Source organism: Notamacropus eugenii, chromosome 2 (assembly GCF_028372415.1).
Source record: "Notamacropus eugenii isolate mMacEug1 chromosome 2, mMacEug1.pri_v2, whole genome shotgun sequence".
Classification (NCBI taxonomy): domain Eukaryota; kingdom Metazoa; phylum Chordata; class Mammalia; order Diprotodontia; family Macropodidae; genus Notamacropus; species Notamacropus eugenii.
In genome coordinates, this window is record NC_092873.1 from 472,174,602 (window position 1) to 472,194,284 (window position 19,683).

The window sequence follows — 19,683 nt, forward strand, 5'->3', positions numbered from 1 at the left end:
ATATAATAGGTTCATTGTTTCTATCAGCAGAATAGATCATCAAAGAAACTATAAAACTTATTTTCACAATTCTACCTTTCAATTCAACATAATCTTTTACAGTACAATTGGACAAATATGCTTTGAATGTGGAAGTTAAACAGAATTTTTACCTTTTAAAGAAAAATTAACCCAAAAAAATTAGCATGCAACTACAGGGTATCAGATTCTAGCCTTGGTCTAAAATGCAAAAGAGTCTCAAAAGAAGTACAAAAAGAGAGCTCAAAGTTTTTGTAAAAATAAGTTTTTCAAGTAGAAGGTGAAGGAGGTATGTATGGCAAGGTAGTCCTTTGTCTAGAAAATATCTGAGGATTTCATGAGACTTGCAAGCAAGAAGAAAGTCAGCAGTGGGATAAGTCAGCTGCACTAAGAGAAGCATGGGGCCAAGGGGCAGGAGATGGGTGAGATAAAAAGGGAGAGAGAGGGTGTAGGGGAAAGAAAAGGAAAGAGAGGGAAACCAGACAGAGAAAATGAGAGTCAGGAGGAAAGGAGAGAAGAAGAAGAGTGATTGGAGAAAAGGGAGGAACGCTTGAAGCCTTTCCCAATGCCTCCTTCTATCGTCTTCCTTATTTTCTATTTATCCTGTATATGGCTTGTTTGTACAGCTGTTTGTCTGTCTTCATCATTAGACTGTAAGTTTCTCGAGGGCAAGGCCTACCTTTTATTTTTTTTGTATCCTCAGCACTTAGCACAGTGCCTGATACATAGTAGGCATTTAATAAATGCTTACTGACTGACCTGAGAGAAGAGGAAGGGAGGGGAGGAAGGGAGAAACAAAACAGAGAGGGAATGAGAAAAGGAACCTGTGTCCTAAGTGGGCCCAAAACATCAGGTTCCTCAATCAATTGCAATGAAGCCTAAATTTCTTTGGCCTTTAGGATAAGAATATGTACATACATCCTGTTAACTGATCCCTTAGCTAAGAGAGGTTAAAGGAGTCAATGAAAGCTGTAGTCAAATTCTAGATTGAACCTGCTTAAGAAGGAACAAGCAATGTCAATAAAAAAACACTGAACGTGAAGAGAGATCTGGGTTTCAATCTCATTAGGCACAGAGGAATCATTAACTATTCAGAAACTCAGTTTTCTAATCAGCTAAATGGGGGTAAAACATGGTGTCCCAAAAGTCTCAGCACAATTTTGTACTTTAACAGCTAATAAGACTTTCAACACGTTCATTAGCGTTACAGGGTTACTGTGACCAAAATGCTTTACAAACTTCAATGTGTTCTATAAAAATGAGGATTTCTTACCACACAGGTATCCAGAATATCTGGATCTGAAACCAATTCAAAACAAGAGAAAAATAGCAAAAACTTTACCAAATGGAGCATAGTGAGTAGGTCAGCAGTTAAATCCCAATATGGTTAGCAGTGATTTCCACAGCTTACTGCTCTTCACTAACTACACAGTCTATACTTGGGAATTGGGTTATCTCTAATGCTCACTCATGGAGTAACAAGGGTAGTTCTCACAGTCACTCATCAAGAACGCAATAAATATTTTGTTCTAAAGCAAAATGCTCCCCAACAATATCACTATGCATTTGCTTGGAACAAGGTGATTTATTTCACACTTAAAAAAGGAAAAAACAGCAGGTAAGTCACTTTTTCACACACCCAGACGCCTCAATTCTTCTTTTTTCTTTTTGATAATTATTCTTTATATCTAATTAACTACTGTCACTCTTCATTTATGTTACCCACCCACTGACCTTCTTAATGCAATACACCTTAAGCCTTTTAATTGGTAAAAACAAGCATCATTGAAAATACCAAGCAAGAAGCTGCTCACTCAACTTTCAGTGATGTATACTGACACAGCTTCCTCTTTTATATTTCTAAACAATAATCAGCCAAGTCTAACTACAGACCACCGTCGATTACCCTGATTAGTTTCACCCTCCCTTTTAATGTTCTGAAAATTCTTCCAGCTGAAGCAATGGTAGAGCAGTGGACAAAGTGTGTCAGGCCTGGAGTCAGGAAGACCTGAATTCAAATTCCACCCCAGGCACTTACAAGCTGTTTGACTCTCAGCAAGTCACTTGACCTCTGTCTAGCTCCCTTTCCTCAGCTGTAAAATAGGAGTAATAACAGCACCTACCTCTCAGGGATGCTGTGATAATCCAATGAAATAACAATTATAAAGTACTTATTATTAGCACAGTGCCTGGCACAAAGTGACAGATATCTCTGTTAGTTAATATCACCATCATCATCATTATCATTATGTCCTCTTTGCTTAGGTTGTTATTAGACTAATGAAATTAGTAAAGAGACACAAAACATAAGCTTCATGGCTTCCTACCAACTAGGAAGGAGGAAACTAGGCTCCCACAAAAAGGTCATTTTATACTAAGGAAGCAAAAAGGGGGTAAAAAGTGATTTAAAAATATCTATTCAATCCTATATTATGAATCTCTAAGGGTAAAAATAGAAAACAACATAGGTTCAGCATTAAGAAATTTAGTACAATACAGGGAAAAAACATGTTCAAAGGAGGAAAACAGAGCACACTAAGAATACTGAAAGAGAGGAAATTATTTTCAATGAAGGAGTCAGAGAAAGCTTTATGTAGAACATAGGACCCAAAAAGGGCCCTGAGAAGAAGGATTTCATGTGAAGGCATAGATGATGGGTGTACTCCACTCAAGAAGAACTAAATCACAAAAACCCACAAATTTCCCACACCAGTTTAAGGAACTGTGCTGCCATTTTGCTTTTGGAACTTCTGCATTGACTGGCCTTCTATTCATGCACCATTTTCATTCTATTTCCTGGAGTCCTTACCTGAAGTTTCCTTTTCCATCATCTTCTTTGACCTCCAAAGAGACACTGAAGGTAAATACGTCACTGTCTGGGGTAGGGACAACAGAGTCCTTTACATCTGACACTTGCCTGGAAGAACGTTTAAATGCTGTACAAAAACTGTATAAAATTCTGCTGACCTAAATGAAAGAACAAAAGAAGAACCACTCTTAGAGAAAAGTTTTACCTACTTTCTGCTACCTACCCATACAATACTTAGGTCTACCTGTCCTTCTTTTTCTCCTAGTCAGAAGTATACAAGTGGTAAATTAAGCACAATTTCAGCAGATGTGTTAGGAAGGACTAGTAGAATTTTATGTAGAAAATAGGCTTATAATATCAAATAGGATCATCATTAAAATGTTCTCCACCTACATAAAGAGTTCCTTTCTAGGGTAACTCCAAAGGCACAGCAAGATACTCCACAGAATTGCCCTACCATCAGCATTGGCAGACTCATTCACTTGGACACTGAGTAATCCTAAAGGAAATATAAATTTCTTGCATGCCCCCATAACTCAAAACAAATAAATCCCCTGTTTCCTCGGACTTTTAACAAAGACTTTTACTCTTAGCTTGTAGCACCATAAATGAAAAGGTAAGCATTTCCAAGCTAGAGATACCTCTTCCTTTGCAACATCATTTTGGCTTTCATACCTCTTTCCATACCACTCAATACTAAATAAAATTTTCTGTCTCAAACTTATTAGATTATTTTAATACATACATTTACAGAATGTTCAGAAAAAGTTAAAATTAGGTTATGCTAGGCAATAATATTCCAAGAGTATTTTTCTTTAAAGTCTCTTATAAATACCCTTAAAAGTCTTTAAAACTAATACAATAAATTTACTGTGATTTTTTTAAGTTGGCTATTTACAAATTTTTGTTAAGTACTGAATGATGAAAAAATATAAAATGTTTTAAAGCATCAGGAAAGGTAGAAAAGGGGGAAAAAAGTCCAATAAAAATGGTAACATCCTTGTCTACTTCTGTACTTTCCAATATTTTGCTCTGCTTGGATTCCTTTGGAGGTGGCTAGGTGGCACAGAGCATGGAGCATCAGGCCTGGAGTCAGGAAGACCCAAGTTCAAATCCAGCCTCAGACACCAGCCATGTGACTCTGGACTAGTCACTTACCCCATCTGCTTCAGTCTGTTCATCTGTAAAAGGGGGATAATAACAGCACCTCCAAGGTCGTTATGAGGATCAAATAAGATAATAATTGCAAAGAGTTTAGCACAGTGTCTGGCACACAGTAAGTGTGATATAAATGTCTGCCATTGTTGTTGTTATCTGGATTCCTTTGTAAGTGCAAAAGAGAGGACCAAGAGCACAAAACAGAACCCCTGGCATCAAGCTGCTCCCACTGGGAATCGTCCAATTTCTCTTTCTCACAGACACTCAGAGTCTTCTCAGGAGGCTCTTGCAGGACTATGTCAAATGAGGTCTCCTCAGACACTTCAACGGCAAGGGCCAAGGGGCTGGGCCAGAGCCATCCCCACCAGTGCCCTTTCTTCTGCTGCTCTGAGTCAGGGTGTTCTGCTCACAAAGGTTTGTAGTGAAATGACAGCAATGCTGTGATTATTAGTGATGCTGGTAAGAGTACTGCCGGAGCTAATTTGGAGCAGACAAAAAAGCACTGATGCTTACAGTTAAGTTCTGATTCTACCAACTGCTGTTGTCTAGAAAATATTAAAACTTGGCCAAAGACCAAAAAAATACAAGAAACAAAAGTAATCGGAAAAAAAACACTGAGTAAAATGCCCGTTCCAATGGCAATGAGAACACAAGCCAACTGGTCAGTCAGCAAGCATTTACATAGCAGGCATTGTGCTAAGTACTAAGGATGCAAAGAAAAGCAAAAACAGAGTCGCTGCCTTCAAAGAGCTTACATTCTAACAGAGAATAAAATGTGTATGACTATACATACGTATATTTATGTACGTGTAAAAAGTACATACTTGTGTGCATGTATCTGACATATACAAAGCAGACAGAAGGTAGCCTTGGCAGGAAAAGTACTAGGAGATGAAGAGACAGGTAAAGGTCTGCTGAAGAAGATGGCATCTGAGCTGAGTTTTTAAGGAAATCAAGAATTCCAAAACATGAAGGTAAGGAGAACGTACATTCTAGGTAGGCATAGGGGAAGAGACAAAGACTGAGATGCAGCGATAGGTAAGCAACAGTAAAACTGGGTAAGCAAACTCAGAAAGGGCGAAGAGTCAAGGATGAGAACCTTGTTGTGCACCTGGCTGACTAACTAAGTTGGCAGTGCTCACAAAAACACTAAGGAACTTCAGAAAAGGGCAGGCTCTGAGAAGGGAAGAAAGATAAGCTCTGTTCTAGACAAACTGAGTGTGAGATGCATATAGAATACACAGTTCAAAAGGCCTAACAGGTAAATGGAAATGAGAGACTTGAGCTCAGAAGAAAAACTAGGGAAATCAGATAGATAGACAGACAGACAAATACATATAAACAGACAAATATATGCATATTTACTTGTTTGTGTATTTCTGAGTTATTTTGAAACAGATGAAAATTGAACTGAACCCTGATGAGTAACAGTTGATGGGGGCCAAGCGAGAATACAGTAAAAAACAGGAGGGGCCAGGGTAGACCCAAGCTTGAAAGATGCCCACAGCTGGGGGCAGGGTAGTCCCTGCTTTGCCAGTATCCTCACTGTCCTGTTGGGTAAGTCACAAATTCCTTGGCCCTCAGCTTCTTCACTTAAAAAATGAAGGAAATAGATACTCTAAGTTTCCCTCCAGCTCTAACCTTGTGTGACACCTACAATAAAGTACTTTATAAAGACTAATTCATGCTTATTCCTACTTCAGACACAGAGAATTTTACATTAGACCACAAGCCACAAGTGCTGCGTATGTGGGCTTCCTTTTAACAATCTGCACCATACAATGTACTTTTGGAAACGAAGTTATATATATTGTTTCCAAAATGACTAAAAGAATACAGCCCACATAAAGGTTCCCCAAATTACAAATATTATATACATCACAATTACATAAAATAGTGAGAATCATATCCCTTTAATTTCCTTCTTCAACAATTTCTGACTGTTCAAGCAGCAGGCTCTTCTCATTTTGCTGAATCTATTTCAACGTGAGTAGGCTCCAGGAATCCAAAAATCAGAAAGGTATAAAAGCAGCACCACCAAATTTGAAATAACAAGTCTCTACCATCTGTTTTTCCTCACCTCTAATAATGGAGTGTGTAAGGATCAGAGATAGTTCTCTCTCCTCTCTCTCTCTCTCCACACCTCCCCTCTGATAAGTGCTCTTCACATCTTTTTAACAGAAACCAAACTAACGTATCATCGCATAAAAGTCAGAGAGCTAGCCTCAAAACCAGGAGGACCTAGGCTCAAGTTCTACCTCTGACACATGCTATGTAACCCCAGGCAAGTCACTTATTCATTGGAGGCTTCCTCCCTATGAGGATGATGATCCTCCATCACTTGAGAAGGCTTCTCTGGGAATTCTCATCATTTCCCACCTAGCTGCTCTCCTGGGCTTCCAGAAACTCATCATTCTACAAAATGAAACCAACCATGAACCTCACCCTCCTCAACTTGTTCCCTCACTGTTGCAGGCCTTCACCATATCTCTGCACCAATAACAGGCTTGCCTTTTCCTCTCCCCATTTTTCAGCTTCTTTTCTGTGCTATCTTCCCTCATAAAACTGTGAGCTCCTCAAGAGCAGGGACTGACTGACATATGCCTTTCTATGCATCCCCAAAATTTAGGACGGTGCCTGGAACATAGTAGGAACTTAACAAACATTTATTGGTCAAATGAATGCTTGGGGAAACTGGCTAGTAGTTTGATCCTTTGTGCAAGGCAACAACACTTAATTTTTAATTACTAAATTTTTTTGGTTGGCTCACTTGACAAATAAGCATTGGTTAAAAACAAAATAAAAACAAAAGCTATAGACCTGTAAAATAAACACTATTCTAAGTTCAGCCAATTTTACATAGAGCAAGTGTTATTACGTGAATTTTTTAAAATTCATTTTTAACAATCCATTAATTAAGAATGATGACAGATACTAGTCTTTTCTTTTTGACAGTATAAAAAAATCTAAGGGAAAAAAACTTCACACTGTTTGACTTCTCTAAAACATGGTGCTAAATTGAAATGCACCAAGCAGCTGGCAAGAGATACAAGTGCTGGGTCTAGAGCCAAAAAATCTGAGTTTGAATCTCTCCTCACACCAGCTGTGTGACCCTGGGCATGTCACTTTAACCTCTGCTCCATTCAGTTTACTCATCTATATAAGAGGAACAATAATAGCACCTAACTCCCAGGATTTTTAGAAGGATCAGAGATAATATTTGTTTTAAAAAAAAAAAAGTGCTCTGCAGAATGCCTGGCATGCAGTAAGCACTATATAAATGCTTATTTCCTTCTTCTTCTCCTAAGGCTGCTAAATGAAACTAGTTTAACCTTACACTAAGACAGGCACTCCCTATGATTCTGCTCTTTCCATGTGGCTTCATGCTACCACAAATCATGATTTGCTCTTAAGAAATCTATTCAAATCCTAATGCTATGTTACTCCAACGTACTGACCATGGAGCCACAAAGACCTGGGTATTAAGTCTGTCTTCTAATACATAATAATGGCTGTGTGATCCTAGGAGAGTCACTTAACTTCTTGAGGATTGAGGTCAATAGTTCTCAAAGTGTGATCTTGAGGGTCCCTGAGACCCTTTCCAGGGGTATGAGAGGTCAAAATTATTTTCATAATAACATTAACATAACATATAATTTGTAATATAGTGAATATCGACAGACACAACCCACATAAACAAAAGGACTCTGGTTGGAGTGGGGGAGTCGTCAATAATCTGAAAGAGTGGAAAGAAGTCCTGTGACCACAAAGTAAGAGGAGCCCTGATCCAGGCAGCTCTCTAGGTCTGCAGGTTGTGGAGAACGTGCCCATCTGCACCAGTACAGGGAGTTTTCCTCATCATGGCAGAGGAATGAAGCCCAGGTACAGTCCTGTCCCAACACTAATTAACAAAGATGTAGGTCCTATTAATATTGTTTTAATTAACTTTCTCATTATAGCACATCACTGGGATATGTAATACTTACTGCCTCTTGAATCTCACAGGAGAAAATGTGTATCTGAAAGTCTTCTGTCCCACGAGAACTCTCTGTAAATGCAAAGCAATCGCTTTCTGTTGTCCCATCGTGACCACGTGCACAAAATAGTATTTTGTAGATTGGGAATGACGCAATTTCCACATTGCTGGATTGGTTTATTATTCTGCAAAACAAAGGTGACAGAAGAGCCCAAAATTTACTTTTCATTGCTCATTTCTTACTTTAGGATTGCAATTAGAATGAAGAACTGTCCCATTCAGGGCTCAAAAGAGCTTTGAAAGAAATTCAGGCTTAGGCACAACAACTGGAGTAGCTATGTGTAGTTTATAAATTATAAATATAAGCCCAGAAGTTCAGGATGGTACATTAAAACCACAACACTAGGCCACCACTTTCTAATAAAAAACAAGTGGCTGAAATGGACTGATGTTACTTTCAACAGTTGCTCCTTGGGATCAATGAATGGACAACCAAGATTCAATTCCCTTGTTGTCTTTCATGGGCATTTACTAGCCATGTCACCAAATGAGATATTAGATGTAAAGAGCTTGGCAAATTTCATAACCATAAATGTTAGCCATTTGTTCTATTTCTTTAAGTTATTTCTATTTCCTAATTTTTCGTCTACTACAAACCATACTGGTCATAAGTGATCTATTATTCACTTCTACTCACTGGTACAAGAGAAAATGCAATAGAGGACACCAGTGACCAGCCTAGTAAAGACAGAACCAAAGCAGGTCAGAAGTTTGGCCCTCTATCCCAATGCTGAGGTTTTTCTCTCCCCAGCAGAGGGCTGAGCACATTGAGTTATGAATCTTATGCTTTTGATTTTATAATTCACTCTCAGAAGCTCTAAAAGCAAAGCAAAGAAAACATTGGACTCAGGACCTTGCTAATAAATGATCCTGTCAGTCTAGGGTTTAGAGATTCAAGTGACTTAGAATGTAAACAATTCACTGGAGCTTAGCCTCCAAAGTAAAGCAGAAAATAGAGGCTCTGACTAAGAGGAAATCATGCCCCAAAACCAATGGAAGGAAGAAGGTGTGGTCTGGTAATAGTGAGTAGCCATCCCTGCCAACCCTGAAATTCTAAAGGAAGGAAAGGAGAGAGGAAAGTAAGAGAGCTAGTGTCTCCTCCTTCTGTTTTCTACCTAAAAATCCAAACCTAGTCAGATAATAAAGCCTTCTTGAATTAAAATTGTATCTTCTTCTGGACCCCCAGACCACCTCCTCCCCTTCTAATCAGTATAGTAAGTTTATAAGTAGCCAGTATAAGGGGCATAGCAGGAAATAAGATTGCCAAGGGGAACCTGGAAGTCACATACAGACTGTCCCAAAGATTGAAGGAGCATAACTACAAATTGTATTATAAATAAACTAAACTTCACATCCTGGTAATATGTGTGGAAATCAGGGGAAACTATCTAGATGCTGTTTGTCACGGTTCTGGTCCTATGATATGTAAATTCCAGACCTCCACAGCAAAAGTGGTGATAACTTTGAGACAAAGACTTTTGAAGTTCTACTGATAACTCTGAGATGATTTGAATGTCACAAAATGGCACAGACAGGAGTTGGTCTGTTCATCAAAAAAATTAAAATAAAAATGAGACCTCAAACTCCGGTTCCCAAGCTCTCTCCCACTGGGTCCATGCTCTTGAGTGCACCCATATCTAATCCACAGTGATATGAGTGATTCTCTCTGCCTCTCCTCCTCTTCTTCCTCTTTTCCACACTGCTTACTTCCCTTCACCATCTTATTTCCTGCCCTCATGCTGCCACTGTCTTACTCTGGATCACTTTTTATCATTTGTCTCTGCCTTTATAGGCTTTTTGCCCCCATAACCTCCATGCTTAATTAAAGCATGATTGTCACCCCATTTCCTAATGCCAATCATGATCTTACCCAGTGAGTATCCACAGAATTGGACATGTCTGCCCCCATTTCATAATTTCATAAATTGTTAATTCATTTCTAGTTATATTTGGCAAACAGAAAGTAAGAGTTTAAAACAAACCTTGGACCTTCATTTTACATACACAAATAAAATAACTGAATACAAAGGCAATCTTATATGGAATTTTTAAAAAATACTCAAGAGCATCTTTTTTGACACAGCTAATACTGAAAACATGTTTTGCCCAACTCTACATGTTTGTAATGAGTTTTGTTTTCCTTACTTTCTCAAGGTGGTAAAACTGAATTAAAAGTAAGGAAATAAATAAGCTGATAAAATTCAACTGAAATTTCTGTCTTTCTTGAGTGGAGAAACGGAACTCACCTTACAGAGCCTTCTGGAACATTTGGCACATAGAGAGTGACAGGGAAGGGAAACTGGCTTGAAGATTTCATGGCTGCCATTGCTCGTAAAGCTTCTACTTCATTTCGAGGAAAAGAAACTTTCATACATCCTAAGTAAGTCAGTTTATTAAATAATACACTATCTTCCTCTGGTGGTTCACTGGGAGAAGGCCGTCGGAGAGTGGAAACTTCTAAAAAGAAAAAAAAGTATATGAATGTAATGGAGTACTATTGCACCATAAGAAATGATGAACAAGAAGACTTCAGAGAGGCCTGGAAGGACTTATATGATCTGATGCTGAGTGAAAGGAGCAGAATCAGGAGAATTCTGTGCACAGCAACAACCACAGTGTGCAAGAGTTTTTTCTGGTAGACTTGGAACTTCATAATAATGCAAGAACTTAAAAAAAAAAAATTCCCAATGGTTTTCTAAGGCAAAATGTCTTCCACACTCAGAGAAAGAACCATGGAATTCATTCGTAGAATGTAGTGGATCATGTTTATGTGTGTGTGCGTATTATGTTTTGATTTGTTATATAATTTCTTCCATTTATTTTAGTTCGTCTACACAGCATGACTATAGTGAAAATGTATTCAATAGGAAAGTATATGTAGATCCTACATAGAATTGTGTATCTTGGGGAGAGAGGGGGGTAGTGGGGGTAAGTAGGGGAGGGTAAAAATCTAAGTTTTATGGTAGTGATTGTAGAACACTAAAATAAATAAATGAATGAATGAATAAATGAATAAAAGAAAAAAAGAAAATATAAAAGAAAAAGAAAAAAAAACAGAAAAGGGATATGCATACCCCACTGCATTTGGTGTCAGAGGGCCTGAATTCAAATCTTGCAGCTTTTAAATAATACTAACTACCCTGAGAAAGTCACAACCTCTTTGAGCCTCAATTCATTCACCTGTAAAATGTAGGGAGTTAATTAAATGATTGTAGTCCCTCTAAAAATCAATCAGTCGAGAGGTATTTATTAAGCACCTATGATTCTGAAAGGCAACCTCGCCTAGTAGATAGAAAGCTGGCCTTGGAGTCACCTCAGATACATACTAGCTGTGAAAGTCATTTATCCTTTCATTGTCCCAGGCAATAATACTTTAAAAACTGCAGAAATGGTACTCATCTACACAGAAGGAGGACGCTTCTCACCAGGGACTGCCTACGCCAGGGGAAGGGTGAACCTGTGGCCTACACCAGTGAAATCCAATTAAAAAAAAAAAATCCATGATCCTATTAAACAAAACCTCCTCCTAAGTACAACGTTCTTATTTCTGTTGATAGTAACATCATCTTCAGTTCACCAAAAAAGAGACTAAAAACTTCAGAATCTTTTGCTCTTTTTCACTTTTACTCTTCCCTCTTCCTTATTACCCACATCCCATTAAATGCCAATTCTTCACGACTCTATCTCTACCATCTCTCTCACATCAGGCCCATCCTTTCCACTCCTACTACTATCACAGGAACGTAGGCCTTCATGAGTCCTGGCAGAACTACTGCTGAGAACGTCCCACTCGGTGCCCCTCCCACTCCATTCCACCCTTCCTGCATTTCACGCTCTTTATTCATGTCTCACCCTGTCTCACATTTCAATTGTCTTATAGTTATCTGTATATATATTTCTCTCTATTATTATAAGCTCTTTAAGTGTAAGAATTATGTGCTAGGAATAATATTTGCTTTGCTTGAACTGATTCAATTTCCTTTCAAGGAAATAAGGAGGTCATTCTAGGGATTTGGTTAACTTTCTTGTTGCCTAAGGCATAAAAATTCAGCCTACAAGGATTCGTATTACTAAAGTTTGATGAAATTCTCAGTTTCCTAGGAAAAGGACCTCTTTCTGACCCAGAACTGCTGCCTTCATCAGTGTGGAGATAAAGGTTACTGGTATCAATTCTAAGTAAATAATATCCTTTTAATCCTATTTCAGTATTTACTTTTACTGAATTTTCTGGCCTATATATATTTCATTACATTTCAGTCCTGGGTTTCCATCTCTGTCACTGGGCTGCCTTCAGTTCCTTTGTGTCTCTGTTTTTGACTCTGCTACACTTTACCAGTATAACTCAGCTATCTTCTCCCAACTTCCCTCAAGATTCCCTGGGGCCTTCGCACCCTGGACAATCTTTGTACCATGTCGACCCCCCAACTCCCATTAATGAGTTCCAAAAGGACCTTCCATTTTAGGAATGGATTCAGATTGGCCATGCTTCATTCCCCTCCCAGTTCTGCATCTGACTCTCCAGTCTTCAGCATCATGTCTTCTCATGGCTATATTTTCTTCCCTCCTGAGAGAACCTCCTCTTATTTTTTCTCTTCCCCCAGCAGAATGTAAACTCGTTATGGCAGAACCTATCCTTCCTTATGCTTTTTTTTTTTTTTTGGTATTCCCAAACAGTTATAGTGCCTGGCACATAATAAGAGCTTAATAAATGCTTTGCAGCCTGCTTTGCCTTGCCCAGACTCACCAAGAACAAACTGTGTCTCCTTTCATCACTGGGTCCCCAGTGCCTAGCTCATAGTAGGTATATAATAAATCCTTGGAGAATTTAAAAGAAACAAAAATTATATACTAATCAAACATCTAGCATTGGTAGACAGTTAATACAGAGAAGGATCTAATTCTTGCAAATTGAAACTGAAACAGAAAGGTGCTTCTTAACACAAAACTTTTTTAAAAACATTTTGAACTTATCTGCTTCAGATGTCTAACGGAATTTAAATAAATTACAATCTCAAATTCGATATTCCATATCTATCTACAGTAGGAAATAAAGAGGCAGTTGTATACTGGCAAAGAATAACAGCATAAGAAAAATATTTCATGCAAGCCAGATGGAGCTCTCAGCATGTAAACTATTTTTATCCCGTGTGCGTGTGTGCGCGCACGTGTGTGTACGTGCGTGTGTGTGTTTCCCCAAACAACCTGACTAATACCTATTCTTTTTCTTGCTCATTCTCATTCTTGTGTGTGTGTGTGTGTGTGTGTGTGTGTGCCTGCCCAGGCTCACATATTGAAGGAATGTAGGTAAGAAGGAGTGTGTGCATGTGTGGACAGAAAGACAAAGAAATGGAAAAGAAAGACAGTTGATAGTTGACAGAATAATATTATTCAGTTATAATATAATTCAACTTTCTATCAAATTCCCATGTGCAGCATAATGTGATGGGCACTGGAGAAGATACAAAGAAAATCTCAGCATTATGTATCCCCACTGTCAAGCACTATTTTCAAATACATATATAAATACCTCATTTATACAGCACAATTTGGTGAGGGGAATAGAGAGGGATGGATACCAGAACAAGGAAGTGCAGAGATAAAATGGAGTGAGAGAGCAAGAGCAAAGGGGAGAGCTAATTAAATATTAACCATCAAAAAACAAACTTTAAACATATCTTGATGGAAACTAGCCAAAACTTCCCTGCCTCAGTAAACTAAACATGCTTTCTCTTGGTGAAGACTCAAAGACATTGCTCTGAATACCCACAGCAATTCCATATTTTCACACTGTCATGCCCTTAAGAGTTCCCTTAACTTGTACATGGATGCATCCTAAATGCTCCCTTCTCTCTCCTCCCATTTGGCCATGTCTGTCCTGCTCAGTATGATTCTCCCTGACCTTGTCATCTAGACCTGTTTCTCTCAATCACTTGCTATTTGGGCTCTCTTTCCTCTCTACTTCTCCTCCTTTCATCCCTCCCTCTCTCCTTTTGCTTCTTCTGCTCCAAGCTTATCAGCTCTGGCACTGCAGAAGCGTGGCTTTTGTACTACTGCCACGTATAAGCAAGGGTTTCTTTTTTCCAGAGGGTAAATCAATTATATTGAGTCTTTTTCAAAATTCTCCTGTCTACAGCATTTCACTGAAGTTCACACCTAAAGGGTTCACCATACTCATGTCTACTCTAGATAACTAGTCGAAGTGTGTGACTGCTCTACACTCTGTACACATAATGGGCTCTGTAGCTAAAAAATGGGCAAGTTAAAACACATTTATTAAGTATTCATGATGTGCAAAGCACTATGTTAAGAGCTAGAGATATGACTATGAAAAACAGAACCTGCTATGAAATGATTTACAATCAAATAGGAGATGGGGAAATACAATTTATACACAAGTAAGCAGAAAATGAGGTGACAGTACAAAGGAGATACTGAGACAAAGACCAGTGGTTTTCAAAATAGGGGCCACCTGGTAAGCCACAGTATAATTCTCAAATTGAGATCAACAAATTTGAATAGGACAGGAAGACGGACTGAATCCTATCCTGCGAAGATAGCCAATCATAGAGACCGTTTCCAGCACAACCACACTTACCCTTCACACTCTCATTCTACTCCCTCCCTCTCAATGGGCAAGTCCCCAACCTTCCATCCTTCTAAGCCAGATCTAAATGTTAGCCTCTCCAAAGAATTACAACATAACTCTGAAACAAGCACTCACACAAGCAGCTGGGCAGCCACCTATCAGCAATATCCTCCAATTCTCCACCCTCAGTATAAGTACTAGGGAAAAAAATTTCTGATAGAGGTATATGATCAAAAAAAGTTTCAAGATCATAGTTCTGGGAAATGTTGACAACAGAGAGAATCCATTCAAGGAACTGGGGGAAAGTTTCATTGAGGAAGTAGCACCCAAGCTAAGTCACAAAGAAAGAGAAGGAAATACACAGGTAGAAACAATGAGGGCCTGCCTCACAGGCCCAGACAATACCTTGTATGAGTGCAGAAGTGGGTGATAACAATACAAGGTTAATGGACTCTGATGGACAGTGTATGCATCGGGCTCAAGAAACTAGCCTGGAAAGGCTTTTTAGAAAAGACAGAGCCCCGAATGTTTACCAAGTAATTTTCCTTAAATGTGACTATATGACTCCCCTACTCAATCAACTCTAGTGGCCCCCTATCACCTCTAAGATAAAATATAAACTCCTCTATTTAGCTTCTAAAACCTTCCCAATCCAGTCACACTGGACATTCCTCCATCTCCTGCACTCTGTGATCCCATCAAATAAGCCATACCCCACACCCAGATGTATTCTCTCCTCATCCCCACAGAATTCCTCTTCCATATGAAGCCTTTCCTGTGCTCCTACCCACCCAAATGCATCCATTATTGCTCAGCTCTTGCCCCTCACACTGCTGGCCTCCTGACTGCTGTCCCAGACCACAGTCTCTCAGAGTTATACAAGCTAACCTCAATCCAAGCAGCTGTGCAGACAAAACTCCACCAACACCAGCATCCTGAACCCTGCACTTAATTTCTATGGTTGGTGCCCAGGGTGAACTGCTACCCTGCCTCTGCCTTTTTCTTTCTGAATGGGACAGAGGGCTTTGCATAGAATGAACAAGCACCAGCAGATTTCAATCTTCACTGGGGATTTCATTGTATGACCTTTCTCCCTAAAAACGCCACTCCTTCTGAACATGCCAATTTTGAGCATCAACATGCTCCTACTACATCTCAGTTTACAACCTTTGTATCGTCCTCAACTCCTCACCCTCCCACCCCATATCAGACACCATACGTTGTCTTCTCTACATCCACAAATCTATTTCCATTTCCTCTCTACTCACATAGCCACCATCCTCATCCAGACCCTCATCATCTCTCAACAGCTTCCTAATAGTTCTCCTGGTCTGGTTTTTCCCCACTAAGATCCACTCTCCACATAGCTGCCAAGGCGATATTCATAAACCACAAGTCTGACCCCGTCACTTCCCTACTCATTAAATTCCAATGACTACCTATTGATTCTGAGATGTAATAATAATAACATCAACAACAAGTAGCTAGAATTCATACAGCACTTTAAGGTTTGCTAAGTGCTTTACAATTATCTTCTGATTTTATCCTACAATCCCAGAAAATGATGCCATTACCCCTACTCTACAGCTGAGTTTGTAGGATTTGCCCAGTCACACAGCTGTTAAGTGTCTGAGACTAGATTTGTACCCAGGTCTTTTTAACCACAGGTCTCAAACCCTATCCACTCTCCAACCTAGCTGCCTAATTCATCCTTAACTAATCATTTTTACTGGATGTTTCCATTTGCCCAACCCACTATCATCAGCAACTGTTGATCAGATGTCACTGTAAGTCTGGTAAGTACAAAAACCCTGGAAACAGCAACGTGAAGTTATAACGGGGACCACGGACATCTCTACGGCAGGGGATACTCCCTAGTGGCACAAGTTACTATTGAGGGAGAGAGAGGATGTAGAGGAAAGGAAGTTGACAAAAGATGGTAGAACTACCATATGACCCCAAGAGATGTACATCCATGTTGGAATTCTTTCTACTAGTACAAATGGCAACTCATCCATGCTTTTTATTCTTGTGATTTCTGTCGAAGTTTTCCCACAAATCCTCCACATGGGATCTATTAGTAGGCATGTTGAAAGCCATTTTCTAGGTATTCCTATCTTTTAAAGGTACCACTACAGCACTCAGGCCACCCACTTGTTATCATTAAATCAAGTCAAACAATCAAGCTTTTTCAATCAGATATTCTTCAAAGAAATCTCTAATACCACCTCTTGCATAAAGTTGATCAATGGAAATAATGCTACATCTTTATTTATACTCTCCATACATCTCGCCATTGGCCTTTTATTAACCTTGCAACTTTAATTACACAGAGATTATTCTATTTCAAGACAGGTAAGTAATTACCTAACTGCCTTTCAAGCTTTTGCTCCAATGTAAGCATTCTAATTATCTAAACTATGTAAATTTTCTAATTATCAAAATCTTGTCCATCCTTCAAGACCTAGCTTAAGAACTTCCAACACTATGCCAAGACCTGCACAGTCTACAACAGCATTCTCTCTCTCTGAAATTTTATTACACCTGGTCAAAACACATTTTTGCATTTAATTCTATTATAATCATTTCATATGTTATGGTTTAGTCTTCCAAGGTAGAGTATGTATTCCATGTAAATGGAGACTGTGTATTCTTTTAGTTTTGCATTTCCTGAAACCTAGCCCATAGCAATAGACATTAAAAATAGTTACTCAAATATCACCTGACTGAATTGGTTGAGAATGAATGAGTATTTTTAACCACTGCAAAATGTGAAGCAGGATTCTCCAAAATGTCTTCTAATATTATGAAAAGAACAAATATGTAGTCTCAGTTAATTAAATAATACAAATTACATATCTACAACATCATAGCATGATAATCTTAAATAAAAACCTAAAATATAAAAAATTGTCCGTATTCTCTGTATAACTAAATAAAGGAAGAATGGAATAATCATTTACCAAGTGCCCACTATCTGCCAGGATACACTGTAATAAGTGTTTTACAGATATTATGTCATGACAACCCAGGGAGATTGGTGCTATTATTATCCCCATTTTACAGTTGAGGAAACTGAGACAGGCATAGGCAAAGTGACTTGCCCAATGTCACACATCTAGTAAGTATCTATGGTCAGATTTGAACTCAGGTCTCCTTGCCTCTAGGCCCAGCAGTCTATTCACCAAAATTCCTATCTGCCTAATGCAAGCCATTACCTCAAGTAATTTAAAGCTCTATCTTACACAGGGCAAACAAATATCTTTCATGACCTCTTAGGGCATATTTTTCATATTACTTTACATTCATACACGTTAACTTAGGGAGAAAAAACACTAAGTTCTCTTCACCAAGTCCTAATTCTAATATATAAAAGTAGTCCAATTTGTAGTAAAAGGACAACAGAAAAAAGTAGGGGTCAACGCTGACATCTTGGACCTGCTGATGATCTCACAAAGCTGTCTGATATCCAAGAACAGGGTTAGTTTCAGGGAGAAGCGAAGAACCAAAATGGAAGCTGTCTCCTCAAGGGTCCTTGGGGAATACAAGTATTAAATTCATAGTCTGTTCCCAACTTTCCTCTGAAACGTCCTCCTGAACTTTACCCAACTGTTCTTAATGCACTATCAGTAAAGTACCTGTATTAGAAGGATCCAAGACTAACTGGAGAGAAGGCCTGTTTGCTTGGTTGGCTGCAACATCAGTAAACAAATGATCACAAATATCAGTTGAGCTTTCACAATCAAGAAGATGGTTTTGACCTTTTTCAGAATCCCTCAGAATCTCTTCCATTGCCTTCTCCAATTGTTCATCTCCATTGGAGACTATCTGTAAGTTAAAAACAATACAGCAATAAAATTTAAAGTTGTTTACAGGCTTAAGAGTTATATAAATATAAAATTCTACATGTTTGTTGATTAATGCTTGCTACATGCAAGACACAAATCAAAACATTTTATAGCTCAAAACAAGTAAAGTAATACCTAAATAAAGCTATACCTAATTTAAAATAAATCTCACCTCAAATGTTTTTTTAAAAAAGATAAATGAGAGGGTGTTTATTCTCTTGGGGTTCCACCATGAAAGTATAGGGATACAATTTCCTCTACTGTACTTAAAAAGTGATTCTGTTTACAAAAACTGAATATATACAATTTAAAGAACAGAACCATTCCATAATTTTTGTATGAAACAGAGAAAGAAAGGATGCAATGAAGTTCAAGTAAACAATGTTATTTGTGAGTATCTTCAATCAAAACTTACTCTTTAAGAAAATCTTATCTCTTACTAACAATGGTTTAACTTAATAAGAAAGTTCTTGATGTCCTATTGGTTTCTTAAATAAATAAGATATGAAAGTTATGAAAAACAGCATCTCATTGTGCAGTTAAGACCACAGTATGTACAATACGTACTCAGCAAAGGCATACCTTATAAATAACCTAACCAACCTTGTTTCTCAGTAACAACTTTTTGTTGTTGTTATTTTAGACCTGTGATCTCAATGTAGGAACTTCCTCTATCAATTGACAGATCTCCAAGGCAGAGAGGTAAATTGCCTGTAATTTCCAGCCTTAGATAATTGCCTGAGGCACTGAGAGGTTAAATTATTTACCCGTGTTAACACAGCTAGTAGATGGAATAGGTAGGACTTTGTCCTAATTCTAAGGCTATTATATCTCACTGCCTCTCGATAATACTGATAATATGAAATAACCAAATTCCTTTATGAAAACTTCATTCTGACATCATTTGGTCAATGTAACTTTGTTCCAACCTCACTGCCATCACTTTGTTTCAGCCAGACATACTTTCAGAGAAATAATGACATGAGGCAATCAATGTATGTGTATAATTAAAATTAGTAGAAGATGCATCAAAATCACTACCAAATATTAAATCATTATAATTTTATTAAATTAATAAAGTATTATTTCTTTGAAGGTAAATAAAATCAACATTTAATAACTTTTGCCTGCTTTCCATTCAAAGGCTATATTTTTATTCTAAATGTCTGACTTGCTCCTAAAGCTTTCACGAACTAGAAAAGTAATAAACAGTACCACTGAAACTTTT

At 38.3% G+C, this 19,683-nt stretch overlaps 1 protein-coding gene across 7 annotated transcripts in view; it reads right to left on the minus strand.

Moving 5' to 3' along the window:
* The window catches only part of RABGAP1L (RAB GTPase activating protein 1 like), a 686,444-nt gene that overhangs the window by 590,466 nt on the left and 76,295 nt on the right, over positions 1 to 19,683 (minus strand). For all 7 annotated transcript variants that reach the window (XM_072637875.1, XM_072637876.1, XM_072637873.1 and 4 more), the window contains exons 3-6: positions 18,246 to 18,435; positions 10,268 to 10,478; positions 7,972 to 8,146; positions 2,828 to 2,985 (exon numbers count right to left, since the gene is read on the minus strand). In XM_072637875.1, coding sequence (XP_072493976.1) covers positions 2,828 to 2,985; positions 7,972 to 8,146; positions 10,268 to 10,478; positions 18,246 to 18,435 — 734 coding nt within the window. The remainder of the gene's footprint in view (positions 1 to 2,827; positions 2,986 to 7,971; positions 8,147 to 10,267; positions 10,479 to 18,245; positions 18,436 to 19,683) is intronic.